The sequence below is a fragment of the Typopeltis vanoorti genome, chromosome 8 (assembly GCF_054136105.1).
Source record: "Typopeltis vanoorti isolate ZY-2024b chromosome 8, IOZ_Tvanoo_1.0, whole genome shotgun sequence".
NCBI classification, from domain to species: domain Eukaryota; kingdom Metazoa; phylum Arthropoda; class Arachnida; order Uropygi; family Thelyphonidae; genus Typopeltis; species Typopeltis vanoorti.
In genome coordinates, this window is record NC_143556.1 from 147831962 (window position 1) to 147855119 (window position 23158).

Genomic DNA, 23158 nt, shown 5'->3' on the forward strand with positions numbered 1-23158 from the left:
AGCCACCTTATTGTAATAAGTAACTATATTACTAAAACATGACCTCCCTTTAGCAAATTCATGCTGTCCCAAAGATAATACCATTGTTGTCAACACAGTTCTGGATCCTAGTTCTCACAAGCTTCTCCAACAACTTAACTACAACACCTGAGACACAGATAGGCCTATAGTTTGATGCTTGAGTTCCATGACCTACTTTATGATGTGGCACAATCTTGTCCTCCATCCACTCCTTAGGAACTTGACTGAGTGCAAGACTTGTATTAAAAAATATGTCAAGTACGGCATCAACCCCCAGACACATTCATTCAGAATACATGTTGTGATATATTATCAAGTCCCACAGCAATGTTGACATCTAGTTTGCTCAACTCCTCATACACCTCTTTCTCACTTACAATCACTCTATCTTTCCCCATCATAAACTGCTCTCAATCATAAATCTTCCCCATCATAAACTGCTTATTATGTATCTACACCACACCTTCTGCAACAACTGTCTTTGTACCATTTTCTCCTATCAATGTCATCCTTCCATAATCCTTCTTTCTTTTGCTGGCTACATATTGAAAGAACTCCTTGGGATTCTTTTTGGCTTCATTAGCTAACTGCTGTTCATACCTCTCTTTACTACCCTCACCAACCAAGTCACCTGTCTTGCCTGGTCTTTGTAGACCTTATGGAATTGATTATTTCCACGTCTCTTATGCTACCTCCATAATGCCCTTTTCTCTGTATCACATGCTTAATATCTTTACTCATTATTTCTTACCTACCTTGTTTAACCTTCTCACCCTTGGAATACATTTAGACATTGCATCTACTAGATAGTTTTTGAAAATCCCCCAAGCTGCGTTGATCTATTTTCCAGCTAACTTCTCATTCTATGCTACACTTGCAAGCTTTCTCCTGAGCCCTTCATAATCACCCACCCCCTTGTAGTTCCACATATTCCCTTTTCTTACAGAGGTCCTCACACTACTGGCAACCACTCAGGTAATCACCTCATGGTTACTCTCACCAATTGGTGGATGATTTGACACTTCATTTATAATTACATCTTCTGATGAGATGACCAAATCCAAGACGCTCAATCCTCGTGTGCTCTCTGTTACATACTGTCTGAGGTAGTTATCCCTCAAAAACTGAAGGAACTCATTTTCTTTATTTTCAGTTGCTATCTTATCATTCCATTCTATATTGCCATAATTAAAATTGACCATAATGATCACTCTTTTCTTATTTCCTTGGCTAATTTGATTATATATTTCATAACCCTCTGGTCTATAACAACATCCAAACAAGTATTTCATTCCATTCGCCTCTATTTCACACCATACCGGCTCAAAACCACTGGCACTATTTCCCTCTTTGCATCTCTACTTTATATGGACATAACTCTTTCTCTATCATCAATAGTACTCCCATCCTCCCTTTTTAACGAAACACATCAGATCCTTCCATCTCTATTCCTGTCAGGATGTCGTCTTCATCTAACTATGTCTCATTTATTCCAACAATTTTTGGGTGAACTGACTCAATTAGTGCAACCATTTCATCTGCCTTGTTTCTTACACTTCTAGCATTTGTATATAAACACAATAGCTCATCCCTGGATCTACAGCTAGTTCGAATGATATCACTCATTTGATGTGATGTCTCCATGCTCGACTGGGGCCATTTCCCTTTCTGCTTATTCATTTTAGAACCCTCTTCAATTCCAACTGTTTCCTCTTGATGCCATTCCTTTCCTGTCCACACTTGCTCTCATATCCTCTTGGAGCATCCACCTTTCTCATACTGTATACCCCTGTCCACCCTGAATCTCACCATTTTCCTGTTCCTCTTGCACACCCATTCTCTTATTTTCTATACTCATGCCACTCACTTCCCCATTAATAACCACCTCTTCAATCTCTCTCCTGCTCTTCTACAGCACTTCCCACTTGATCTGATTCATTCTCTCTATTCACTTCTCTACTTTCCAGCAGTAGTCTCTCCAAGCAACTCACACCATAACCACTCAAATGCAGTCCATCATTCCCATACAGTTCACTTCATCCTTCAAACTCATTCCACACATTAACAAACTGTACTCCCCCCTCTTCACACATTTCAGCCAACATATCATTCGTATTCCTTGCTCTCCACTTCATCTCAAAACAGTCAGACCTAGGCAACACGCTTACTACCCTTCCTGTCATACTATTCTCTTTTATCCATCTAAGCAGGCTCATGATATCCATTCTGATGTGCTCTTTGTTCTCTGCCAAATCATTTGTACCTATTAAAACCATAAACTCTTTTGCTCGCTCCCTCCTCATATCCAATGCCTCACTCACTTTACTCATTTTCCGGCCTGGAAAACATACCTTGTGCATCCTATCATCCAGCACACCTTTAATAATGTAGTCTGCATACAATAGTCGATTGCCTTTCATTAACTCTTTCGCACCTAATTGATTTGTTTTAATCGTTTTCACCCAAATTTTCTTAATTTCACTCCACATCCATTTCATTTCTTGCCTCATCCAACCAAATTCAACTTTCAAATCTCGTGTCACATTCTCTCTATCATTCAATCTCTCTCATTTTCGAACCCTCGACTCCTACTTCACACCTTCACTCTTATTCGTCCTTTTGAGTTTCTGTACTTTCAGTCCATGCGTCTGACTTTCGCTTTCATTCATTCTTTCCATTTTTCCCACTTTTGATACTTTTGTCACACTCTTTCCAGTTTCTTTCGTTCTGTCAATTTTGTTTCTTTCCACAGCATTTGTCTCACTTTTGTTTTTTTTACCATCCATTATGGTTTTCAAATCACTCATTTTGTTTTTCAGTGCTTTCTTTACAATTTTTTGCCTTTCTTTCACACCATGGTTCTCTTTCAAACGAGCACTCAATTCTTCCCGCGACATTCTCACTACTAACACTTTTTGTCATCAAATTCATATTAGCACTCATCAAATCCTTGTTTAGCTCACACTTCGCACACACCCTCCTTCCATCAGCCCTGAATGTCCACAAACCATCTATGTAATCAAAAGAATACACATGACACACCTCGCGCTTCACGCAAGGACTCAAGTCTAAGTTAAAGTCGTGCACTGACAAAGCAGCCGCATCCTTCCTCTGCCGGTTACTACTCTAAGGGCCAAAAACAATGAATTTGTAATCAAGTTTAAGCAAAATATCCCACACACTAATAATACTAGTAGTGCACAATTTTTATAGCAGATCTTACTCAAACAATCACTCATATACAATTAATTATTTCAAGAATAACTTATCTGAATCTGGGGCACTTCTTACACACTGCTGATTCACGAGTGCCCTCTTTCAATGGTATAAGAGCAACTGCTGCAGAGGCTATAGTTGAGTTTTGTAATGAGTAGTTCATAAAAGATTTTTGTTCTTGTGAATGTAACATCATGGAGAGTTTGAGAGCAGATGATAATGAGGACAGACTGACTGTAAGGAAGCAAGAAGTACATGCAGAATTGAGCAAACGTAAAGTTAATAAGGCTGTGGGACTTGATAATATATCACCATGTATTTTGAAGGAATGTGCAAGTGAGTCAGCATCTGCGTTGACATATATGTTTAATATGAGTCTTGAACTAGATCAACTTGAAGGCAAGATTGTGCTTCTTCATAAAGGAGGCAACAGAACTTAAGCATCAAATTATAGGCCTATCTGTGTGTCAGTTGTTGTGGTTAAAATGTTGGAAAGGCTGTTGAGAACCAGGATCCAGAATTCCTTTGACAACAGTGCTTTACAGCATGGATTTGCTAAAGGGATGTCATGTTGTAGTGATCTACTTAGTTATTACAATAAAGTGACAGCATCATTGAACAAAGGAGATCAGATACACAGTAGTATACTTAAATTTTGCAAAGGCTTTTGATAGATAACCACATGATAAGTTTATGGTCAAACTTGAGCAGATGGCATTGAAAATTAGACTAGTGCGTTGGATCAGATAATGACTCTTAGGTATCAGCAAGTTGTATATGGGGGGGAGCGATATCCAGGAAAAGGAAAGTTACTAGTGGTATGCTTCAGGGGTCTGTTTTAGAGTTTATCGTGGTCTGTAGTGTTTGTTGAGAGCTCCTGATAAGATAAGTGTTATTTTAAGTTATCATCGATAATTTTGCTTGAATATTACGTAGTTTTGTTTGCTTTGCGCATATCTTAGTGTGTCTGTTTGTGTGTTTTTGGTGTTTCAATTATTAATTTGATAAAATACGATATACGGGAGCACATGGCTCCCGTAAGAAGGAAAATTTGCGGCTAGTAATAATGGTTTGTCCTCTTTGTTCAATAGCTGTAATATAAAGGAGATTATCCAGTGTACTATCTGCAAAATGTCCGCTTTGCGGAGAGCAGTTGGAGTATGGTTAGATGATGATAATGAAGTGAATGTATGTAGAAAATGTAAGGAAAATGAGCAATTAAAGTGTATTTCAGGTTGTGAATGTGATATTTTTGTCAAATTTCAGAATGAAGAAAATAGCAATATGATAAGAAATTGCGAGGTTGTAACAGAGAACTGTGAGGACGTGAATGTAGAAAGTGTGAATGATGGTATTAATACAGAACAAATTAATGGCTTAACAGATTTTAAAAAAGATGAGATAGATGCAATGAATGAGATCACGTTGTTGAGCAGAGCGATACATAGAGCAAAGCAGCAGCTAGAGTGTATGCACAAATGTCTACTGAGTGTACCAGCCAATAATAAAAAGTATGATAGGAAAAATAACAGTATGATTGTGAACGTAAACAAAATGAAGGAGTGAGTGCTGTATGGAGATTTGTTAGTATGAGGTGTGTTAGTAGAGGATTTGACAAAATTGTACCAACCTGGCGCGACCATCAAGGACGTAAGTGAGTTATTTAGAGAGCAAAAGGAAAGGGTGAAAGAAATGATAGTTGTGGCAGGTAAGAATGATTTGAAAGGAGATAAAATGGAAATGATAGAGGAACTGAATGAATTGTTTGAGGTAGCAAAAGAAAAGAGTGAGAGAGTTAGGATGATTAGTCTTTTGCCACGGTATGACAGTGAAGTGTTTAGAAGGAGGGCCATAGTTGCAAATGACTTTATGCGTGAGTTATGCATGCCGAGTGGTGTGGATTTTGTGGACGTGTGGAGTGAGTTCGATGGGCGAAGGGATCTATATAAGATGGATGGTTTGCATTTGAATGGATTCGGTGTAAGGAGACTTGAAAAAGTTTTGTTGAATGAAGTGGATGTGCATAGTCAGGGAAACTAGATTTATTAACGGGGGGGGGGAGTAGATATGCAGACCTTAGGGAGACACTTGAGTGTATGAATGAGTATAATATGCCTGAGCGAATGAGGACAAAAATCAGAATGGGATAGTTAGTATAAGGCATCAAGGTAGGGATGGGGCTAACGGGGGTCTGCAATTCATGTACACTAATGTTAAGAGTATTAGGAACAAGAAGGAAGAATTTTTGGCCTTGGTTGGCACTTCCAGACCACAGGTTATTGGCATTAGTGAAACATGGCTGACTGTAGATGATAAAAGCTAGTGGGATTGAATGTGATGGGTATAGTGTGTCAGGAATGACAGGGAGTATAAAATGGGGAGAGGAGTATTGTTGATGATAGCTGATGAGCTGCAGCCAAGGAGAATAGAAGTTGAATTGCAGGATAGAGAAAAGGGCACATTTGAGGCCATTTGGTGTGAGATTGTGGCTAGCAGAACAAAATATACAATTGGGTGCTGCTACAGACCAGGTGATGGAAAAGATGGTGGAGATAGTATGCACAAGCAAATAGAAGAAATGAGTGGAAGGAGGGTAATTATTATGGGAGATTTCAACAATAGTAGCATTGATTGGAGTGAGGAGAGGACACACGGGAGGAAGGAATTGGATTTTATGCGGTTATTAAGGGATAACTATCTGTGACAGCATGTAATAGAAAATACTAGGGGTCAGAGAGTGCTTGACCTAGTAATTGTCTGAGGATTTGACTGTAACTAATATGACCACATTGCCACCAATTGGTGAGAGTGATCATAGGGTCTTGACTTGGGAGGTGGCTAAAGGTGTGGAATTTACAATTAAGACAGGGTACATGTGGAATTATCAGGTTGGTAAGTATGACAAGCTTGGGAGTTTGATTGGTTCAGTGCCATGGCATGTACAACTGCAAGGACTAGAAGTTGATAGTGCATGGGAGGTAGTTAAGAAGTGCTTGCATGAAGCAATGGCTGACTGTATACGTAGAGTCCGAATAATAAATCAAGTAGGGGTTAAATTGATGAATAACACCATTAAGCTTGAGCTGCAAAAAAAGAAACAACTATGGAGGGAATTTAAGGAGAAAGGCAAATGGTATAAAGCGCAGGCCAGAAGGATAACGAGTGTGGTAAGAAAAGCAAAAAAGGATTACGAAAGAACATTGGCCATGCAGGCTAAAGAGAACCCTAAACAGTTTTTTCGATATGTTGCAAGTAAAAGAGAAAATGTATATGGCAGAATGATTTTAAAGAATGCTGATGGTAGGGAGGTAACCGAATCAGTTGATATAGTTAAGTTACTGAGCAAGCACTTTGCAAGAATATATCATCCAGGTGGTGACATTGCAGAAATGAATGAACCATTAGATTATACAGGAATTGTGGTGAATGAAGTGGAGGTGAGTAGTTTATTGCAAAACCTCAATGTCAATACATCTGTGGGATTGGATGGTATACCAGCTCGTGTCATATGTGAAGCGGCTAAAGAAATGTCAGTACCCTTGACCATTTTGTTTAATTTAAGTCTCGGGTATGGGTTAGTCCTGAGGGGGGGTGGAAAGATGGGAAAATAGTTCCACTGCATGAAGGAGGTTCCAAGACTGCTGTTGTAAATTACTGACCGATTAGCATATCAGGAATCGTTGTCAAGGTCTTGGAGAAATTAGTCAAGAGAAGAATACAGGTTTGGATAGATGAAAATTGGATATTGTTTGGGGGACAACATGGTTTGTGAAGGGTAGATCATGCCTCAGTAACTTGCTCACGTTTTATAACACAGTGATGGCTGAACTGGATAAGGGTAATGGGTTTACAGTGATTCTACTGGACCACATGAAACTCTAATCAGTAAACTGGAGCAGATGGGGATGGATATAGGGTTAGTGAGATGGATAGGAGGGTGGTTGATGGAGAGATACCAGAGAGTGGTTTATTCAGGAGTTGAGTCCAAAAGACGGCCTGTGAGTAGTGCTGTGCCACAGAGTTCTGTTCTTGGACCACTACTTTTCAATTTGTTCATTAATGATATAGGAAAGGATCTGAGAGGAAGTGTTGACTTGTTTGCTGATGATGTAAAATTGGGTAGAGCAATTGTGAGTGCACAGGATGTCAAAATTTTTCAGGATGATTTGGATAGTTTGGAGGATTGGGCTAGGCAAAATGGATATCAATTTAATGTGGCAAAGTGTAAAGTTAAGCATTTTGAGGTGAAAAGATTAGCAGCAGTATATTACATTGGTGGAACCATACTCCAGGAGATTGATGAGGCCAGGGATTTGGGAGTGTTGCTGGATAGGGAATTAAAGTTTAGGGATCACATTGCAAAAGTGGCCAAATCAGCTCATCAAATCACTTGGCTTCTGAAAAATACTTTAACAAGCAGAGACAAACAAGTTATTGTTCCTCTGTATCGAGCCTTGTTAAGACCCCATCTAGACTACTGTGCCCAGATATGGGCACCAGGGTTTCTTCTTGATGGGGAGGAGGTGGAGGGGATCCAGAGACAAGTGACCAAGATGATAGCAGGTCTGTGGAATGAACTTTATGAGAGCAGGTTGAAGATTTGTGGGTTGTAAAAATTGGTCGATAGGTGGGAAAGGGGTGATATGATTGAGACATTCAAATTACTGAAGGGTTTCTATAAGATTAATCCAGAAGATATTTTTGAGAATAGGACTGGTGGTGGGAGGACTAGGGGCCATACATGGAAGCTGGGCAAGAATGTGGTTAGCAGGGGTGTTAGAGCTAGGTTTTTTACTTGGAGAGTGGTGAATGAGTGGAATAAGTTGCCAGAGTCTGTTGTGTGTGTGCGCGTTCAAGGCGAGGTATGATAGATACTGTGTGAATGTTGAATAGTTGTTCTTGACATGATGATAGGGCCTCCCTCGATGAGTTTGTTGACTCCTTGAAGTTGCCCGGAATAATAATAATAATAATAATAACTTGTATGTTAATGATATTGGAGAAGATTTGAATGGGGATAAGCAAATAAAAGCAAATGCTAATGTTGATGAATGTAAGGTTTGAAATTTGGGATGAAGCAATCCATACATATTATTATTATTATTACATGACACCTCCAGGGAGTCCAAAGACTCATCAAGGCAGGGTACCTATTCTACAGCTCTCTGTCTCCATCACTCAGTCAATCAACTACAATGAACCGCAACTACAGCAATGTCATCTACCACCCACCATCACCACTACTAGCATTTTCACAGACAATCACAAACATCCATTTGGATTCGAACCCGCAGCTTTTGGCTGGAGAGCGGATACACTTACCACTCGGCCAACCAAGCCGGCATTTTCAAAGATTTCAATTCAAGCATTTTTCAGGGTTGAAGTATAGTGTTATGTCTCTATATTTTCCTATGTTATTATCAGTTATTTCGTTTGCCGACAAATTTATAATTATTTTATGACTGCGCTAGCTGGCAACTGAGTTCTGATATACAATCTTAAATTTCAAGAAAGGAAATGCAGGGATCAAAAGGTTTGCAGTCGTGGTCCCGTTTCTTTAATTACTAATGGATTCCCTCTAATGCATGGTTCGTGATTTTTACAAGCAGTAATTCAATCCACAGAAACGTGACAGACTCATTTGGTTTAAACATAAAAATACATTTATTCTGGCTAAAACATAGAGATTCACTTCAGTCAAACTTTCAATTCTAAAGAGTCTGAGTCCCCCCCTTTCTTAAGTTAACACATCCAAAAGGTTTCTATTCTACAATTTCTTATACTATCAAGATCATACTCTTCCAGATATATCTACACTCAGACTCTGTTAATTTCTACTAAGTTGCTCAGTTATTATACATAGAAAATTACATATATATGCAGGCTTATTCTGCAACCCTGGCATGGATTATATCAGACGTGCTTTGTCTAACAAATCTTTACATGAGGTAACACTCTTTCTTGTGTTCAATCTTTCCCCCCTTTTTCAAAATCTTAGTTAGCATTCAAAGTTTAAACTCAACATAATAACGTAAATTCCCCTTTTTATATAAACAGTCCGAAGCCTCGGTTTCCAGCTCAGCTCGAGCTTAAGATGCCGCTTGTTCCTTAGATGAAGACAAAATGTCCAAAAGGAAGACAGTTCTTTAAGCGCAAAATGGAATTTGGCTATTTTCTCAACGTTGTTCCTTATTCCTCTCTGGTTACTCTATCTTAAATACAAAAGGTTTCAGCTTACCGTTCTTGCTCTATCTGGTTGTTATTTGGGACCTTCATAGCTAGATATTCGGATCTCCTCACCGTATATGCTTGAATGTCATCTCCACAATTCTTTTATTCTGCTCGAAAGGAACACTCTTTCACTGACTTATACACTGGCGTAGGTTCACCAGCGGCCCTTTCTTCTGGAACACTGGCAGCATTTCAGTTGTAGCTACGATCCACGTGGCACGTTACAGCAAGGGGAAATACTTGCTGCGCACGGTGGCAAGCTTCACAGCTACTCAGCTCTCCCTCTCAGGAACACAGGAACAGACGAAGAAAAAGAGACCGATTGAATTCCGTGCCGAAACCTATACCACAAAACAGCGCCCTCACTTGGTGGTGTCGTCATGCATACAGCAGCAGCCGATTGGTTACCATGGCTCTGAACTGTCTTTGACATGGCCTAATACTGTTTACAAATCAACTTATATACATCTTTTTTGGCCATTTTACATGAATTTCCTATCTTAAATAATTCACAAGCATTCTCTCTTTAAGTTATGGGCTTCTCTAACATTACTTAATATCTACAAAACTGATTATATACATGTTCTTAGGTCATTAATATGTACATTTTCCATCTGGAGGCATAAGTATGTCCTTATCCACACCTTCTGACGTTACCTTATGTTGGGTCAGAAAAAGGATGACTTTGCACTTTTTCCGACACAACAGTAGACTGAAATCTGTATTATTATCCTTAACTATTACTATTGATATTATATCCATAACCATAACTGTCCACCAAGTATATTGAGCTGCATCATCATCCACTGCCCACCACCACCACTAGTATTTTCACAGACAATCAGAAACATCCATGCCCACAGCAGGATTCGAATCCGCAACCTTTTGGCTGGAGAGCAGATATGCTAACCACTCAGCCAACCAGGCTGACTACATAGCATGCTTCATACTCACCTTGTGATTTTTATATTTGCAAAATGATAATTGATATTAGTAGTGATAATTGAAATTGATAAATTAATGATATTGAGGAAGACATGAATGGGGATGTTCAGTTGTTTGCAGATGATTCAAAGTTGGGATGAATTATGAGGAGTGGAGCAGATTGTGTAGCCTTCAAAGAAGACTTGAATAGACTGAGTGAATGGACATGGAAGTGGGGATGCCAGTTCAATGTTGCAAAATGTAAGGTTTTAAAATTTGAGAAAGAAAGATAGGATGTAGAATTTATGCTTGGTGGGGATATATTGTTGGAGGTGGAGGAAATTAGAGTTCTTGGGGTGATGGTGGATAAGGATTTAAAATTTAAAGGACACATTGCCAAATTGTGAGGACAACACAATGAATTCTGGGAATGATGTGGAGGACACTGACTTGTAGAAATTAAGAGATTCTTGTTCCATTGTATAAGGCTCGATTAGGCCACAAAAGGACTACTGTGTGCAGATTTGGTCATCTGGTTTTCAAAAGGACAAAGAGATGTTGGAAAGGGTGCAGAGGTGACTGACTAAGGTAGTTTCTGATCTCTGGAATGTTGAATATGAGAAACGGTTGAGAAGATGCAATTTGCAGAGTCTAGTGTTTAGGAGGAAGAGGAGTGATATGACAGATGTGCAAATTGGTAAATGATTGTTAAAGGATTGTTCTGCTCTTTCAGATTGCTTCTTACTGTCTCAGATTCATTGTCTTCACTCATTACTCTTCCTTCCAACAGCAGTCTTTCCAAATGACTTGTGTGAACACCATTCAAATGGAGTCCATCACTCTTATACAGTTCATTTCGTCCTTCAAACTCATTCCACACATTAACAAACTGCACTCCTTTCTCTTCACACATTTCTGCTAACATTTCATTCTTGCTCTCTGCTTCATGTCATCACATGTTTTTTATATCTGGGCAACACACTGACTACCTTTCCTATTGCACTGTTATCTTTTATCTTTCTCAACAACATCTTGATATCCAATGTTACATTCTCCTTTTCCCAGTCGTCATTTTTTCCCTATTACCACTGATCTTTTGCTCACATACTCCTCATATCTATCTAACAGATAAACTTGCTTGTTGTCATCCCAAGTATTATTCCTATTATTTTTATAATTTGTTGTTATTTATATTATTCCAAAATCATCTGTCTCCTTTCTTAAATACAGATATGACCCTAGCTTTTGACCAATCTAATGGCACCTCACATTTCCTTCAACAATTATTTATTAATTTTAAGAACTTGTATTGTAAATATTCTCTGCCTTATTTCCATAGCTCTGTAATTATGACATGTAATCTGGTTTATTTTTTTGATATCTTTATTTCTTATTTTAGTTCTTCTAATGTCACTACTGATTTCTTCATTATTATTTTCTGTTATTAAATTTGAGTCATACCATAAATTCTTATAATATTCTGTCCATTGTTTCTCTTGTATTATGTCGATTTGTGTTGTCTTTCTTCATTGTTTAGTTTCCTCCATATTTTGTAGGCTATATGTTGTCTTCCATCTATGTCTTTTATTTTATTAATAAATCTGTTCCAGGAATCTTGGTGAGCTTTCTGTAGAAAGGTTTTAGCTATTTTCTTTTGTTTTTGTTAATTTCTTCTGTTATCTTCGTATGTTTTTGAAGGAATGGTTTGTATGCCATTTGTTTTTCTTTTGCATTTTCTATGTCTGTATTTCAAATTTTTAATGTTTTTCTTTTTAATATTTTATATTTCTTTTCAAGTAGTTTTAGAGGCTGCTTTATGAATTATTTTTAATAAAGTTTTCCATTCTTCTATATCTTCATTGATTTTAGCTTCTATTAGGTAATCTGTTAAGTGTGATTGATATAGCATTGTAATGTTTTCTTCTTTAGATAGATATACTTTTTTACATTTTTTTTTTTTTGATTTACTCTCTTTCTCCATTTTGTTAGTTTTTTTTTTTTTTTTTTTTAGAAACTACTAAGTAATGATCTGAAAAAATTTCATTTCCTCTGTAAACAAGTACATCTCTTACATTTGGAGCTAGTTTCTGATTAGTAATGATATAAACAATTATCGATCTCATTCTTCTGCCATTCCAAGTATTATTTATATTTTAAAATTATTGAAAGTACAGAAGTTTAATAGTTCTTGTCCATTGTTATTCATGCAAAGATCTCTATATTTTCCTAAGGCATTTGGGACTGAATTATTGCAACACTAGCATTAAGATCTCCTGATATTAATATGTAGTCATTTTTCTTATATTTATTTAACTGCTTTTGTAATTCCATAAAATTGTCCAGAATCCTCTTTTCTATCCTTTTCGGGGGAATATACTCCCATGATATTTAAGTAGTAGCTTCTATTTGTTTTTAATTTAACTGTTATAATTCAATCATTTACAAAATTGTACTTTTATATTCTTTTTTCCATTTATTATTGATTAAAATGGCCACTCCACGGGAAGCTCTGATGTGTTGGTCCACTCAACTATATAACATAATAAAACCATCTATATCGTTGTTCTCTTTAATTTCTTTTTTGTTTTTGTTATCATGGCTATATTAATATTTTCAGGATTTAATTGTTTTGTAATTTTAATTTCTTTGTTGTTATGCTTTGCACATTCCACATAGCTACATTTTAAATGAATTAATTTTCCAGTTGAAGCAGCTGAGTTGTTGAACCTTACTTGGTAAGGCAACTAGCCTTGTGCAATATCCCTAAACTGGAAGACCTGGATATTTCTTTGTCTGGCCCTTACCTCTCTACATGTCCAGCTAGTGAGGCCCTACCAGTAGCATTGCTCTTGAGATCATTGGTGTATGCAAGCCTCCTTACTGTGTGAAGGTAGAGATACCATTAAGGAGAACTATTTAAATTATTTAAATAAATTGGCATTTTGGGCAATGGATAATGATTATCAGTTTAATATTGCAAAACATAAGGTTATGATGAACTTTGGGTTGAAAAGGTTACATACTATGTATTACATTGATGGTGCTGGATTGCAAGAAATTAATGAGGCTATGAACTTTGGGGTAATTGTGGACAGAGAGTTGAGGTTCCAAGGGTATATTTCAAAAGTGGATAAAATTGCTGAAAAGATTACTTGAAAGTTGAAAAACAGATTAAGAAGGAAAGAAAGGAGGTTATTGTTCCTCTTTATAAGACTATGATTTGGTTACATCCTAACTACTGTGCACAGATTTGGTCACCTGGATTTCTTGATATTGGGAAGTGGTGGAAAGGATTTAGAGAAAAGTGACTAAGCTGGTGACAGGTCGATGGAATGCTCCCTGTGGAAAAGATGAGATATGATAGAAACTTATCAGGTATTAAAAGGGTTCTATAAGATCAGCACAAATGAAATTTTTCTATACATGATGAATACAGGCAGAACTAGAAGTCACCCCCCTGGAAGTTGTGTAAGAATGTGGTTAGTGAGGGTGTGCAGACCTTATTTTTTGCTTAGGGAATAGTAATAAGCCTTGTAACTCCCTGGAGATACTCTTGTAATAATAATTTTTACTGATAAGTGATGATCCTCATATGTGTAAGCAATTAGATGGCATTTTAGTTGTCTGTCCTCATTATAGTAATAAGAGGCAGACTTGTTAAGCCTAATAACAATACATTTGGACATAATTAGTGATACATTCAGTGTCCCAAACATTTTATACTTTTTTCCCCCAGAAAACTGAATTGCACAACTGTATATATAATTATTTATTTATATTCTTATTTATTAATCAGTATTCTCCAATGTATTATTAATACATTGGAGAATACTAGCCTAGTGGCTTTGCGCTTCGCAACCATATGACTGGGGAAGGAGTGTCCCAAGTTCGATTCCCGTTGTAGACGTGAGGAATTTGAGGATCTTCCTCAGGCATAGCCAAGTTAGCCGGTCTTGGGTGCGGTCAGTAGGGTTTTTTCCGCCAGTTTATCTGGCGTTTTTCATCCCGCAAACAGGCAAACCGGCCCTGTGAACATACACCTCTACAGTCAAAAATATATCCCTCCCCAGCGGCAGACCAGGCGACGGGTCGGTTGGGAGTAGTACTAACAAGTAGTCGCATCTAAGTAACACGCGGACCCTGCATGGGAGTGGGAATAACGCGAAGAAGAAGAAGAAGAAGATTCTCCAATGTATTATTAAGGACAAACGTGAAGACAAATTTGATTTATCTTTTATATATATTTCTAACTTTATGCAATTGTAATGCAAGATTATGGTTCTCAAGTGTACCTTAATAGAGAAAGAATTGAGAAAGTAAGCAAGTTCAAGGTACCTGGGATCCAATATTAATTTGATGAATTACTGTTCAGAAGATGTCAGAAGAAGATTAGGAATGGCTAAAACAACAATCAGACTTGTTTAAAATCTGGAAGGATGGATCGATCTGTTTCCATGGGAACAAAGTTTAGGATGTTGGATTCAGCTGTTTTTCTAACAGTGACTTATGGATGTGAGACTTGGTACCTAAAGAAGTATGACAGGACAATGATAGCTGTTTTTGATATGTGATGTTACAGAAGGGTTGTTGAGGATATTATTATTATTCAGGCCTCCATGGAGTCAAAAGACTCATCGTGGGAGGTCCTTTCTAAGAAACACAAGTCTATCAAGACTCATCGAGGGAGGTCCCTCCTAGGAAACAGTCTATCATACCACTCCTTAAACGCATTGACCATTCTCGCTCTCACCACTCTATCAGGCAATGCATTCCATGGTTCAACCACCCTCCATGCAAAGAAATCACTCCTCACGCTCTTGCTCACAGTTTTCTTTCATAACTTCCAGGGATGGCCCCTTGTCATAACTCCTTCTCACTGTTCAACCAAGCGAAATAACTCCCCACTGTCAACCCTGTAACCACCTCTCAACAGTTTAAAGGTCTCAATCATATCACCCCTCCTCCTTCTATCCACCAAACTCTGCAGTCCACACTCCCTCAGCCGATCCTCATAACTAATATTGTACAGTCCTGACACCATATTTATTATCTGCCTTTGTACCCTTTCCACAGTTAATTTATTCCCTTCAAATCCTGGGGACCAGATCTGAGAACAATAGTCTAAGTGTGGTCTGATCAGAGTCTTATACAACAGAATGATAACCCTTTTATCTCTGCAGGTCAGTGTCTTTCTCATTATTGCAGCAATCCTCTGTGTTACCTTCACTACCTTTGCAATATGTCCCCTAAATTTCAGGTTTCTAACAATCATCAACCCCCAGATCTCTTGTCTCCACTACTTCCTCCAGTTTAACTCCTCCCATAGAGTATGCAGCATCCCATCGATGTGTCCCAAACCTCAAGATCTAACATTTTGCTGCATTAAACTGAAACCCCCATTCATTTGCCCATTTATCTAGCTTATTCAAATCCTCTTGCAGGGCTGCCACATCTTCACTATTACTAATAACCCTTTCCAGCTTTGCATCATCCACAAACAACTGCATATCCCCTTGCAATCCATGGACAATGTCATTGATATAAAGGTTAAACAATATAGGTCCCAGTACTGAGCCCTGTGGGACCCCACTTGTTACCCTCTGCCTCCTTGAAACTGCCCCACCATACACAACTCTCTGATAACTATCGGACAGCCAATTTTGAATCCAGTTGACCAACCTGACATCCAAACTTATGTGCTGCAACTTAAATATCAGCTTATCATGTTGCACCCTGTCAAATGCCTTTGCTAAATCCAAGAAAATAGCAGTATATGCCTTTCCCCTCATCTACTGCTCTTGTAACTTTATTATAAAAGGCTAGCATATTACTAAAACATGAGCTCCCCCTCACAAATCCCTGTTCACTCTCACAGATAACATTACCCTCATCTGCCCAATGTTGTATACGGTCACTAACTAATTTCTCCAAGATCTTAACAACTACTGATGACATACAAACTGGTCTATAATTAGACATTTCCAGTCTGCTACACCCTTATGCAATGGTACTATCTTACCTTCCTTCCATTCCCTGACTTGCATTGAAAAGCAAGCCAGGTCAAAGGCACTGTCAATTCCCTAGAATATCATATACTGAAAGGTAGACAAATGGATGGGTGCATGCTAGAAAAGATCAGTGGAACTTTAAGACTCCTTAAGGATATTGATATAAGAAAGTTGAAATATTCGGACACATCAAAAGGATGGAAGTAAGCTTTCTCAGAACAGGTTTTATTCAAGTTTTCCTTATCTTATTTTTTAATTATGAGTGGCATTTGAATGAGAATATAAAAATAAGAAATGTATTAAGGTATAGAAGATGGTGTAGTTTCATTATTTTTTTATAATATTATGTCTTGATGGATGTGATGTATTGTAATCTTAGTATCTAATTGTGCTAAAACTCCATAAAACAGAGAAAGAAACTGTCATATATACTTATGATTAAAAAAGTCTGTAATATATTTTTGAGATATTTTTTATGTAACTTCCACCCATAAACGTTTTTGTAAATTTATAATGTTATACACCTTTTTACTAGTTGTATATGGGAAATGTATGACTTCTGCATTATTTAATCATTGATATCTTGTTGAATCTGGCTTCTACTGATGAGACTTCTATAAAGATAGAAACCAGTTTGGTTTAGATTTTTGTCCTTCCCATGATAAGGCAACTGATATGAAGGGAAACGCCTCAAGATACAAGTAGCCTAGTTCTGAAGATACTTTGTTTGCTAACTATTGAATAAAGGATTAAATAAGAATATAATTACTTGATAAATTTACTTTGTAATCAAGTGAGAAATCATTTCTGTAATGTTCTACATTGCCATAATTTCAGGGCTCAATGCAGGGCTAGCTCCCATGTATTTAACAGAAATTTCTCCCATTCACTTACGAGGAGCTGTTGGAACCATCTACCAGTTAGTTATTACTATTTCTATCCTTGTATCAAATATATTGGGTATGCCACAGTTGTTAGGCACAGAAGAACACTGGCCATATTTATTTGGTAAGTGAGTATATATATATATATATATATATATATTCATATTTATATATACTGACTATAACTGAGACTAGAATAACAATTAAATTTATTCAAAACGCAACATGTTTCATCGGATTGTCTGTCTTCTTCAGGCGTGAGAACATGGTAAGCAAGTAAACACTATAAGAAACATCGTATCACTATAAAATGACTATTATAATATCAGTTAGCTTTGAACTGTAGCTACAGTCCGTGTTGAAGTTCTATTGTTAAGTAGCTGTGTGCGTCTGATTTAACACGTGTGCCAATATCGGATAGCAGAGCTGAAAGAGTCCAGTAAATTATAGCTGAGGTTATTATTTATGTGATGAGGGTCCATAACAATTTCCTTAGACTCGACTATGCGGCGCTCCACCTCATCACGGCATATATGAAGGTTTGAGGTTGTTGTCCAGTTTATCTCATGTTGACGGCCTTCATCATTTGTGTTTACTGAAAACAGTAAATGGCTTGACAGGGCACTTGCTCTAGTTCTTTTGTAGGCAATGTCTCTCTGGTGTTCTTCTAGATGTAGGAGGATGGATTTTTCAGTTTGGCCATAGTATTGCTTCCCACAGTCGCACATGATTTTGTACACTCCTGGGATTTGTAGATGGTTTTGAGCTTGTTTGTATTTGCTTAAAATCGATCTTAGTTTAGGAAGAGTAGAGAAACAGGTTTTTATGTTGAACTTTCTTAAAATTCTTCTTAGTTTTGTGGAGAGCGAGCTGATATATGGTAAGGAGATATAACCTTTTGGATTGTCTTGTGTTTCTGAGTTGTTTTGATGGCGGTGGTATAGATGCTTATTAATAGTTTTCGATGAGTAGCCATTACTTGTGAAGGTTCTTTGTAGATGTTGTAGTTCATTTTTTAGATCTTCATCATCTGACAGTATAGATCTAGCACGATGTGCTAGGGTTGAGATGATACCCACTTTCTGGGCAGGGTAGCGATGTGAGGATGCATGCAGGTATTATCTGTCTGTGTAGATTTTCTAAAGATTGATATTTTATAGAATCAGATGACTTAGTAAGTCTTACGTCTAGGAAGGGAAGAGATCCATTTTCTTCAACCTCCATTGTTAATTTGATATCTTGGTGGAAGTTGTTTAAATGATTTAAAAAAGACTGAAGGTTATCGGTGCCATGGTCCCAGATAAGAAATATGTAATCTATAAATCTTAGCCAAATTTTTGGTTTAAGAGTAGCTGAGGAGATTGCCTTTTGTTCGAAATCTTCAAAAAAGATGTTAGCTAATATAGGAGACGGGGCTTCCCATTGCCAATCCTTTATTTTGTTTGTAGATTTTCTTCTCATATTGAAAGTAGCCAGAGTATATATATATATATATATATATATATATATATATATGTATGTATATTAAAAACATAGATTTAATGACTAAAAACCGAGATAACTTATAAAGATTTTAATAAGAATAATACGACTAATTTCGGCTTATAACAGCCTTCCTCAGGTATTCTTAAAGGAAAAGAATAGTAATAAACACTGAAGTATCTAAACAAACTGGAAATTACAGTAAAAATTGCTACACATAATTGATACATAAAAAACGTATTTTTTCAAGTTGTTCTAACAGGCGTGCCATTGTTTATAGCAAATGTGTGTGCAGGCTCACGTGAACGCCAATATTGAATAACTGCAGCATGGCTATCTGGGATGTTATAACTCAAATTGTTGTTTAAGTGGACAGGGTTCAGCAGGATTTCTCTTGATTCTACAATTTTCCTCTCAAACTCATCATCACAGTGAAAGATGTTTTCTGATCTATCCCAGCAAATGGAGTGGCTTTGTCGATCATCATTAGGATTATTTGAAAAAAGAACATGACTGGACAACGCAGTTGCATGAGATCTTTTGTAAGAGATGTCTCTCTCTCTTATGCTCTTCTATACGTTGTTCAATAGATTTGTTAGTTTGCCCAAAATAAGGGATATTGCAATCGTACCATAATTTATATTATTATTATTATTATTATTATTATTATTACTACGAGCTACTCCAGGGAGTCCTTAGACTCATCGAGGAAGGCCCTAAACATCATGTTCACACAACTGTTCAACATTCTCACAGTATCTATCATACCTTGCCTTGAACTCGCTCACTGTCATAGCACCCACAACAGACTCTGGCAGCTTATTCCACTCATTTACCACTCTAAAAGTAAAGAACCCAGCTCTAACACCCCTGCTAACCACGCTCTTGCCCAGCTTCCATGGGTGTCCCCTAGTTCTCCCACCACCAGTCCTGATCTCAAAAATATCCTCTGAATTAATCCTATAGAATCCTTTTAGCAATTTGAATGTCTCAATCATATCTCCCCTTTTCCGCCTATCAACTAGTTTCTGCAACCCACAAATCTTCAACCTGTTCTCATATGGTTCATTCCATAGACCTGCTATCATCTTAGTCACTCGCCTCTGGATCCTCTCCACCTCCTCCCCATCAAGAAGGAACCGAGGTGACCAAATCTGGGCACAGTAGTCGAGATGAGGTCTTATCAGGGCTCGATACAGAGGTACAATAACTTGCTTGTCTCTGCTCGTCTAGGTATTTTTCAACAACCAAGTGATTTGATGAGCTGATTTAGCTACTTTCGCAATGTTCCCCCTAAACTTCATCTCCCTATCCACCAACACTCCCAATTCCCTGGCCTCATCAATCTCTTGGAGTACAGTTCCACCAATGTGGAATACTGCTGCTAATCTTTTCACTCCGAAATGCATAACCTTACATTTTGTCACATTAAATTGACATCCATTCTCCTTAGTCCAGAACTCCAATCTATCTAAGTCATCTTGCAAGACTTTGACATCTGCGTTCACAATCGCCCTACCCAACTTTGCATCATCAACGAACAAATGAACTGTCCCACTTAGACCCTTCCCTATATCGTTAATGAACAGATTAAACAGCAGTGGTCCAAGAACAGAACCCTGTGGCACACCACTAGTCACAGGCCGTCTTTTGGACTCTACTCCTGAATAAACTACTCTTTGATATCTCTCCACCAACCACCCAGCAATCCATCTCACCAACCCTATATCCATTCCCATATGTTGTAGTTTATGGATTAGAATTCCATGTGGTATCCTGTCAAACGCCTTTGCCATGTCCAGCAGTATCACTGTAAACCCATTTCCCTTACAGTGGTCCAAGAACAGAACCCTGTGGCACACCACTAGTCACAGGCCATCTTTTGGACTCTACTCCTGAATAAACTACTCTTTGATATCTCTCCATCAACCACCCAGCTATCCATCTCACCAACCCTATATCCATTCCCATATGTTGTAGTTTACGGATTAGAATTCCATGTGGTATCCTGTCAAACGCCTTTGCCATGTCCAGCAGTATCACTGTAAACCCATTTCCCTTATCCAGTTCAGCCGTCACCTTGTTATAAAACTTGAGCAAGTTCCTGAGGCATGATCTACCCTTCACAAAGCCATGCTATCCTCTGTACAGTATCTCATTTTCATCAATCCATTCCTGTATTTTTCCCTTGACTACTTTCTCCAAGACCTTGACAACGACTCCTGATATGCTGATCGGTCGGTAATTTGCAACCATAGTCTTGGATCCTCCTTAATGCAGTGAAATTATTTTCCCCTCTTTCCACACCTTCGGGACTATGCCAGACCCGAGACTCAGATTAAACAACATGGTCAAGGGCACTGATAATTCCTTAGCCGCTTCATGCAAGACCCGTGCCGGTATACCATCCAATCCCACAGATATACACCTGGATATTTTAGGTTGTGATGAGTAGGTTTTGGATGGCTGATTAGAGAACGGATTTTAGGAAGTGTGGTGAATAACGTCCTGATATTATATTTTTCAAGGATTGTAGCTAATTTTTTAGAGACTGTGCTAATGTATGGAATTGAGATGCTATCTTTAAAATTAATAGTTTCTGTTGTGCACTGCCTAGGAGATCCAGAAGAAATTTCTTAATCGTTTTTTCAGAGTATCCATTTTGTTTAAAGATAAGAGTGAGGTGATTTATTTCTTTTTGTAGTTCATCTGGTTCATTCAAGAGAAAGCGTGCTCTGTGTCCTAAGGTAGATATAGTTCCAAGTTTTTGTGGTGGAAAATGATGAGAAAGATTATACAGATATCTTTTAGTATGAGTAGGTTTTCTGTACATAGAGATTTTTAATCTTTCAGAGCATCGTGTAAGCATGACATCCAGGAAAGCTAAGGAGTTATTATTTTCTAGATCAGCAGTAAATTTTATATTAGGATGTTGGATGTTTAGATGATGAAGAAAATCTGTGAGAGATGTGTGCCCGTGATTCCAAATAATGAATATATCATCAACATATCGTTTCCAAACTTTTGGTTTAAATGAGAAGGAAGATATGGCTTTCATTTCAAAATCTTCAAGGAAGATGTTAGCTAGAACTGGGGACAAAGGATTGCCCATTGCCAGGCCTTGTTTTTGTTGGTAAACAGAGTCCTGATATCTGAAGTAACCAGAATGAATGCAATGTTTTAATAAAGTAAACATTTTTTTGGATAATTTGTCCTTTAGTAATGTAAGCACTCGTCCGTAGGAACATTAGTAAATAAAGATATAATGTCAAAACTTGCTAGAATGTCATTTTCATTGATGGGAATATCTTTTATATGCGAAACAAAATCTGTGGTGTTTTTGACGAAAGATGAAGATTTATTGGAGAAACACTTGAGGTACTTTGTTAGATATTTTGAAAGTTTATATGTAGGTGAGTCAATTCCTTCTACAATTGGATGAAGAGGGATGTTTTCTTTATGTATTTTGGGAACTCCATAGATGCGTGGGATAAGAGGATGTAGAGAGCGTAAAGAGAGACGAACATTATGAGGAAGTTCACTCGCAGTCTTGAACAAGTTGTTTGTACGGTTTTGTAATTCTCTTGTAGGATCTTCCTGAAGAACTGAATATGTCAAACTATCTCCAAGTAATTAAAGCATTTTGTTGTGGTAATCTTTGGAGTTGAGGATGACTGTGGAATTGCCTTTATCCGCAGGTAAAATAATAATGTTACTGTTCTGTTTTAGATTTTTTAGGGTTTGTCTTTCAGCCAGAGAAATATTATCTGTTGGAGGTTTAGCATTATTTCTGATGAGAATCGATTCAGTACGAAGAAGTTTTGCCAAATGATTAGGAATGAGTGAACTTGCCTTTTCTATTTTTGTAAGGAGAGATTCTTTAGGGATAAATTTTGTGAGGGAATGAAATTGAGACCTTTGCTAAGAATATCCATTTCCGCATCCATTAACATATGAGAAGATTTGTTCACTACAACTTTTTCAGGATTAATACGGGCTTCACTATGACCAGATCTGTTTTGTATCCTTTTTAGATTGTTAAATTTCTCAGTTTTTAGTCATTAAATCTATGTTTTTAAAATGTATCACAACAACCGAGTAAAAGCCGAAAGGAGGGATGGCAGGTAAGAGTACAATGAGAGAAAGCGTTAGAGGAGAGAGACTGAAGGATGTGAGTAAGGAAGAAATGGAGTGGTAAGAGGTGAGATGTACAGTGTCTCGGTGATCAATGGTATGCAAGATAGAATTCCAGAGGAATGATAGTGTGACTATAGCAATTAAGTGAGATGAAAGAGTGGCCGAGATAATTGTGATGGCAGCACAAACGACTTAAAGAGGCAGTGCAAATCAGGTGGCAAGAGATGAGATTCATGTTTGAGGTTGTACAGAAGA

The 23158-nt window shown here is 37.6% G+C and overlaps 1 protein-coding gene across 2 annotated transcripts in view; it reads left to right on the forward strand.

Annotated features, from left to right (window-relative positions):
- Positions 1 to 23158, forward strand: part of LOC150104416 (solute carrier family 2, facilitated glucose transporter member 1-like) — a 454614-nt gene that overhangs the window by 121541 nt on the left and 309915 nt on the right. For both annotated transcript variants that reach the window (XM_090396366.1, XM_090396365.1), the window contains exon 4: positions 17238 to 17408. In XM_090396366.1, coding sequence (XP_090252492.1) covers positions 17238 to 17408 — 171 coding nt within the window. The remainder of the gene's footprint in view (positions 1 to 17237; positions 17409 to 23158) is intronic.